Source organism: Cherax quadricarinatus, chromosome 35 (assembly GCF_038502225.1).
Source record: "Cherax quadricarinatus isolate ZL_2023a chromosome 35, ASM3850222v1, whole genome shotgun sequence".
In the NCBI taxonomy this organism is placed as follows: domain Eukaryota; kingdom Metazoa; phylum Arthropoda; class Malacostraca; order Decapoda; family Parastacidae; genus Cherax; species Cherax quadricarinatus.
In genome coordinates, this window is record NC_091326.1 from 30,090,264 (window position 1) to 30,098,644 (window position 8,381).

The 8,381-nt window shown below is 42.5% G+C and overlaps 1 protein-coding gene across 1 annotated transcript in view; it reads right to left on the reverse strand.

Moving 5' to 3' along the window:
* Window positions 1-271: 271 nt before the first annotated feature.
* The window catches only part of LOC128695221 (potassium channel subfamily K member 13-like), a 699,428-nt gene continuing 691,318 nt past the window's right edge, over window positions 272-8,381 (reverse strand). Inside the window, exon 8 of the mRNA XM_070091527.1 lies at window positions 272-1,126. Within this exon, the coding sequence (XP_069947628.1) occupies window positions 965-1,126 (162 nt within the window). The 3' untranslated portion in view covers window positions 272-964. The remainder of the gene's footprint in view (window positions 1,127-8,381) is intronic.

Genomic DNA, 8,381 nt, shown 5'->3' on the forward strand with positions numbered 1-8,381 from the left:
AAGGAACCTCTCTTAAGGAGATCAAAGCTTAAAATAATTAATGAAGGTTTTGCCTCTGTTGATGTTACAATAGCGTTCGAATGTTTACAACTGCAATTTTGATCTGTCTCCTTATTTGTCCTGGTCATTCCTTTATTTTTCTTGGTTTTGCTCTAGTTGATCTCATATACATAGGTTTCTTCCATTTGTTTTGCATAAATGTACGTACTTCTCGGATTTTTTTATTTTTGGGTTATCATATGCCATTTATTTACATTTTTATTTGTCTCATCATTCCATACAATTCCCAAGTCAGTCATATTTTTTTCAAATAATTTAACTCTCTAATTTGTATATCCCTGTTTTCCTGATTTAAATCTACATATATTTTTGCTGATTAATATCCTCTGTTTTGCGAATTTTTTAAGTCGTTTTTACTGTGTTGCTATTAAATTTCTTTAATATTTTGGTCATATTTTGTTTTAATATTTTTTTATTTGGTTATGCTAATTATAATAATTAATTAATTGGCTATGTGATGTCTTTTCAGTCATGTAAAGATCCATAAACAATACTACTAACGCCTGGTGGATGAACGAGCCTCGGAAAGGGTGAGGTGAGTCTGGGTGAAGGTGTGTAGTTCATAGATATAACCTAGGGATATATTCTAGGACACTACGTGGTGATCCTTTATATATTGAATGGAGGTGAAAAATCTAGCCAGCAGCTTAGTACTGAGTAGGTCATCAAGAGACATGACCAGCCTCAGGGGACACTTTCCTCTTTTCTGACGAACATACCATCACTACCATCTAAATATATGGGTTTGGAAGTCCGGGGATGTAGTCTGACGAAAGATATGTGTGAAAAGGAGCATATACACTTTGGTTTGGCTCAGGAGGTTGGTGGGCTTGGTGGATGTGTGGTTCTAAGGGCGCTTATGATGAAGGTTCCTCAATGGCATTTGGCATGGATTGGGGCGCAGCTAGGACCGTCTGTCGCACAACTTTGAGGAAGCGATTGCGAGAGGTCCCACTTGTCCTGGGGTAAACATTTGCTCTTGACTGGGCCTTGGATATAGCGAGTAGATTTGCCCACGCCCCATCGCTGTCTCGTAGAGCTCTTTCTGCATCACTGCCAGAGACACCTGTAACAAGGATTACTGTAGTTAATCTTCCTATTGGAAATTGAAGGTTAACCTTAGCGAACAGAGAAACAGTTGCAAAAATTGCTATTAAATAGGGAGAAAACAGTCGTATTTTAACTTCATTCTGAGATAGAGAAATAAGGGTCTTTGCTGCTCAAATTGAGTACAACGTAACACGGTTGATTAGGTTATGACAAGGGACTCGGTCGCTAGTATAATTGTAATCGTAAATCTAAACAAAAGTTGAGAAATTAAACGGATTCACATTTGTTTCTTGGCATTTCAAAAGACAAACTGGAGCCGAGAAATACAAACTCCTTGTGGAACTGAATATTACTGCGTTGATAACGACATAACTTTGTTATATCTTAATATATTTTTTCCAACCATAACTATATGTCAATATCTAATATATTTCACCTGTAAAGGAATAGTAACCTTTAGACATAAACAAATATGGATATCCTTTTATTTCTTCGTGTCTGAGTTGCGAGTGCATGATGCATGCGTTTTTGATCCTCTGTTTGTCGTGAGTTCTAGATAAACCATACCACGGGCGGGGTTAGAACCCGCTACCAGAGTCCGAAAACTCCAGACCGACTCGTTAGCCAGAGTTTTGAGACTCACTGATCGCGGGTTCTACCCCCGTCCGTGGTATGGTTTGTTGCCATCGTGTCATTACGATTTCGTGAGTTCTAGATAATATTGAAGGACACCTGGTGCAGCTTGGTGTGACATGCATCGATACAGTGTTTCCCTGAGCTTACCGCCTCCTGAGGGAAAAAGATTGTCGTCGTTCAGTGTGCTTTTATGAAGATTCCGCTTCCTTGGTGAATAGTTGTGACGGTGATTGTGAGGAGAAACGGAGTAGTTAGGTGCGGATAGTTGTAGATGCTCCAGGCACAGGGCACGGCAGCAAAATAATATATGAGAGAGAGAGAGAGAGATCTGAGAATGTGTGCGTTATCAAAACATGCTCCGGTACGTCTTAGTAAGTCCCGGTAGTTCCATTTGGACAGAGCCCAAATAGAACCCAAATGTGATTCTTTTGACCATCTCTTAGGCCATATTTCCTCGGGAGTTGGGTGAGCTACTTCTGGGAGTACTAGTGAACATATTAGCTACTATTCCATCGTATTGCCAAGACGCACCGGGTAAAGAGTAGAACGAAGGCCAGGAGTCGGCCAGTGCGGCCCTCGCAGGCACGCAGGTGGTGGGGAAGACAGAGGCGTCCAGAGATGATCTGTCTCTTCTGGTGTGTTGCTGTATAGTGCTGGATGCAAAACACACACACACACACACACACACACACACACACACACACACACACACACACACACACACACACACACACTCACACACACACACACACACACACACACACACACACACACACAAACACACACACACATATATATACACACACACACACACACACACACACACACACACACATATACACACACACACACACACACACACACACACACACAAACACACACACACATATATACACACACACACACACACACACACACACACACACACACACACACACACACACATACACACACACACACACACACACACACACACACACACACACACACACACAAACACACACACACACATATACACACACACACACACACACACACACACACACACACACACACACACACACACACACACACACACACACACACACACACACACACACGGGGGCCAGGAGCTATGACTCTACCCCTGCAACCACAAATAGGTGAGTACACGTGAAGAGCTATGATGATAGAGGTGATTAAGAATTTCATGTGTCAGCATCGAAAAGATACAACGACAAAAGAAAGAGTCATCATGACTGGATATATAAAAAACTCTTTGAGTGACAGCTACCATACAGTGTTGAATTTCAAATATCCTGAAGAATTAAACATTGAGGGAAAATCAGCAGATGTTAGGCACGGAAATCAAACTTCAGAAGGGAAAACTTCCACGGGATGGGAGAATTCCTGATTGGAGTACAGTGGGAAAGATGACCGGAAAGAAAGTCAATGGATTCAAATTGAGTAAGTTGTGGTTAAGTGCTTGTATGCAGAGGAAAGCTGGACGCCTAGAAGGAGAAATGGCAAAAACAAAAGAGGCCTTAAGTTCCATCGAAGATGCAAAGATGATAATAAGAGAAGTACAAGAACATGGAAAAAATGTAGAGAGGGAAGGGAAAATAAGAACACAGAAGAGAGCAGAAGAGTCAAAAATTAATATGCAGGTGTGAGCAGAGAGGCTGAGTGACACTGTGAGAACGGAAGCAACTTCAGTAACTTCAGAAGAATGACCACAAAAAGGAAAGTCTGAGGAAGGAAGGAGGAGAGCTCACAACAAATGATAAAGAAGTCTGCAAAGTTTTGAATAAAAGATGTAAATAGATGTTCTCAACTAGGGAAGATATACCGTCATATACGTAATATAAAATACCGATAAATGTGAAATAAAACACATGTGCAGTACTAGGACATTTTGAGGAAACATTTCACCATAAATGGATTCTTCAGTCCGATAGAGATAACCAGAGGCAAAGTTTATATTGTGGTAGAGTTGCAGAAGCAAGACCAGTAGAGCTGTGAGCCAGGGGGTTGAGACGTAGCTGGCCTGGGACAGTAGGACCGGTACCGTACTCCAAAATTCCAACATTTAGGTACCTGTGGTGCCCTGGTGGTAAATAGTTAATCTGGCTAAGATTTCTGTAATAGTAATGCTGCCAGAGTTTTGGACAACAGTGCTGATGGTTACGATCAAAGCACTTTCCAGACATTGTCATCTGGTTGGGTCAATCATGATGACGAATCTGAACTCTTTAAATTTCATAAGATGATTGTGAGTATGACAATAGATGCCACAGGCATTGTATCAGTCATCCCCACTGCATGGATTGCATTGTGGTCCTCTCTGATATGTTGCTCAAGACGTTGCTCTAAGATAATTTTTTTTGCAACCTCAGCATGGGATCGCGTACACCTGGCTTACAATCGGTTGGTCTGGCGGTTTCCTTCTTGATTAAGTTTTTTTTATCATGGTGGAAGTCATGGTGGTTACATTAACATCGCTCCTGGCAAGTGTATTAGCTTGCCAGAAGCAACACTGAGACAACCACCAGTACGTCCGCTTAGTCAAGAAGAAAACTGCTTGACCTACTGATAGTAAAGCAAGTGTGTGGGTGATCCCATGCGGAGGTTGTGAGAAGGTTTATGTTGGAGAAACGTCTAAAAGCCTGGAGCAACGTATGAGAGAGCACTGGAACGTATGCCCTAGGGATAACCAGTACATAGCGTGCGTCATTTATCGTAATATTTACAACCATCTTAGGAAATTTAACGATGCCAAACTCGTTGTCAGAGAAGAACTAACTAGACGACAATGACTGGAAAGAATTTTTTATTACAACCATCGTAACATAGTTGCCCAAAACTCTGGCAGTATTATTGTTTCGTAAGTCCTACCCAAATTAATTCTTCACCCATCACGACTCTGGAATTTTGGAGAAGTATCGTTGGCCTACTAGCTGATGCCAGCCCGATTTCTCTACCCCCCTTCTGTACGTACATCACTTCTTTGCATCTTACCTCTACCAATATATAAACTCTGCCTGTTGTTATCTCCGTATGACTGACAAAGTCAATAGTAGAGAAACATTTCCTTAATAATATATCCTATGACTGGACATATACCTTATCTCACATGTTTTACTCAATGGACAAGACAACACCACAGGGCCAAGGTGCCAAGGTGCCAAAGTGAAAGTAGTGCACTGACAGGTACTGGACACCAACAGGTGCTGGTTTCACAAGAGGGAAACAGGTGGAAAAAACCTTTGGGTGATCTGGACACATCAGAGGCAATAAGACCCGAGAAGGCATCACAATGAATTCTGTAGAAGAAGCACTGTCTATCCCACTAAGATCTACAAGTCATACAGGACATACCAGACATCTGGAATGTAGTCCCAGTATTTACGAAAAGAGACAGAAAGCACTGAACTAGATCAGTATGGAACAGATAATCAGGAGAGCGGTAGAGCATTCACAGAGAATTGTTATTATAAACGTTTGATTCTCCACCTTATAAGAGATGGAGGAAAAAACTTGAAGTGCAGACAGGAATAACAGGGAATGTACTTCAGTGGATTAAAGATTATCGTAAGAGAAAGACACGAAATGTATTTATCCGAGAAGAGATGTCAGAAAGGGATAAGATACCGAATAGGGTTTTATATGAGTTACATACCAGAAGAGAAAGTTAAATGTAACACGTCTTTCTACATGTAAAATTAAACAGGAGAAGAAAAACCCATGAGGATAAGGAAAGGCTGTTAATAGATGTGGACATACTCCAAAATTTGTCAGACAAATGGATATTCAAATTCAAACCCAACAAATGCAAGGTTAAAAAATTTGGGGGATGACGAAGAAGACTAGATATTGAGTATAGACTCGGGAGAGAGAGAGAGAGAGAGTTCCTGTTCACAAAAAGAAGAGCAGAGCAGAAATCAGCAACTACAGACCAGTGTCACTCCTGTCAATCACTGGTAAGATCTTTGAGACAATAATCTCAAGACAAATGACAGAGTTTTTTGACTACTACTCACTACTTTGTGATCGTCAATATGGCTTCAGGAAAGGTTACTCTGCTGCTGATCTGTTGTTAAACCTCTCCACTAAGTGGCACCAGTCACTGGATGAATCCAAAGTCAGCTGTGTGGTAGCACTGGACATTGCTGGCGCTTTCGACCGGGTGTGGCACCAGGGCCTCTTAGCAAAACTTCAAGCACTGGGATTGCAGGCTCTACGCTATGTCTCCTCAGTGATTACCTTCATGGTAGACTCTAATGTAGTTCTCAATGGAACGGAATCAGCAAGACATCCTATTGGGGCAAGTGTTCCACAAGGAAGCGTGCTGGGACCATTGTTATGGAATGTCTACTTCAACGACCTTCTTCATCTCATTCCAGAATCACATGCATATGCAGACGACTGTACACTGACATTCACTTATCCAAGAGAAGAAATGCCAGCTGCTTTAAGCTACATCAATCACCAGCTGAGAGCTATATCAGCTTGGGGAAATAGACGGCAAGTAACATTTGCACCTGAGAAAACGCAAATGATGATCGTCTCTAGGCACCATGATGCTGGTACAGTAGTAAGGATGAATGGGAGGGTGTTGGCACCTGGAGAAGTTGATATCCTTGGGGTGAAATTTGACTCCAAACTAACCATGAAGAACCATGTTGTAAATATTGCAAGCAAGGCAGCCAGGAAGCTTACAGCACTTCGCCGTATCTCGCATCTGCTTGACAGTAGGGGTTGCAAGATTCTGTACGAGGCACAAGTACGCTCACACCTTGAGCATGCTCCACTTTCTTGGTTTGCCTGCCCCATCCCTTTCATCTGCGACTGCTTGACAGAGTAGAGAACAGAGCAAGACGTCTCATCTCTCGCCTGGACCCATCCTGGATAGATCTGTCATTTCAGCAGAACCTTCAACATAGGAGGGATGTGGGTGGCTTACTGTTATGTACAAGGCCAATATTGTCAAAGTACCACACTTGGATCCACTTCGAGGATAGCGTGAAACAAGCTTTTATGCCACAAGACGGGCAGCCAGCAGCAACTTCACTCTGGCTGTACCCTTCTCCAGAATATCACTCCATCTGAGATCATAAATACACAGGATGACTCGAGTATGGAACACATTCGTACAGCATAATAATGTCATAGAGATAAAGTCAGTTGATCAAAAGAGAGAGAGAGAGAGAGAGAGAGAGAGAGAGAGAGAGAGAGAGAGAGAGAGAGAGAGAGAGAGAGAGAGAGAGAGCGAGAGAGAGAGAGAGAAGAGAGAGAGAGAGAGAGAGAGAGAGAGAGAGAGAGAGAGAGAGAGAGAGAGAGAGAGAGAGAGAGAGAGAGAGATGGGAGAGAAGCAGGGGCTGCAGAACCACACTGAAGGAAAAAGACCCAGGGGTGAGTATACTGCCGAGCATATCGCCAAAAGCATACACCAACCAAGAAACATGTGTGAGCTAATACTTGTGTACAAATCAAAGAGTAGCCTTGGAAATATCAAGTCATTCATGGCCCTTTATACGACATATGTCAGACCCATTCTGGAGTATGATGCACCAGCATGGAACCCTCTCCTGATGAACCAAGTTAAGGTGGAGAAATGCGAAGGAATGAAACCAAGCTAGTGTCATAGCTCAGGATAATGAATTATGATGAGAGATTAAAGCAACTGAACATGACATTAGAGAACAGAAGAATCAGGAAAGATAAAATAACATATATACTACTACGAGGAACTGACAGGATGGGTAGCGAAGGCTGAGCGGTGGGAAACAGTTACAATAGGGCACAATTGGAAGTTAAAGATGCAGATGGTGCATAGAAATGTCAGGAAGTATTTCTTCAGCCTAAGGTTGGTCTGGAAGTTGAACGACCTGGGTGAAAATGTAGTGGAGTCTCAGTGCATAGTTTTAAGAGTATGTAAGATGGGTCCAAGGGAATAGAAGAAAGTGAATTTCGTAAGTGGCAAGTTAAGACGCGGGGCCAGGAGATAAGAATCAACACTTGACGCTACAAGTGTGTACTTATGAGTACATACATAAACACCCACACACATAAATGTAGAAATATACACACACATAAAAATATACACATAAACACATAGGCACACACACACACACACACACACACACACACACACACACACACACACACACACACACACACACACACACACACACACACACACACACACACACACACACACACACACACACACACACACACACACACACACACACACACACACACACACACACACACACACACACACACACACACACACACACACACAAGTGTCTGTCGACAAGTGCCTTTGACAGCTGGTAACTAACGCACACAGGCTTAGGAAAGAAGGTGGGGAGCTCACAAGAAACGACCAGGAAGTATGTGAAGAGCTCAACATGAGATTTCAGGAAGTATTTACAGTGGAGGCTGAAGGGACACTGGGAAGACAAAACAGTGGGATATATCAACAAGGGATTTATCAACAAGTGTTGGATGAATTACACACAACTGAGGAGGAGGTGGAGAAGCTCCTAAGTGACCTTGATACCTCAAAGACGGTGGGACCGGACATCTCTCCGAGGGCCCTTAGTGAGGGAGCAGAGACACTACGTATGCCACTAACAGAAATCTTCAAC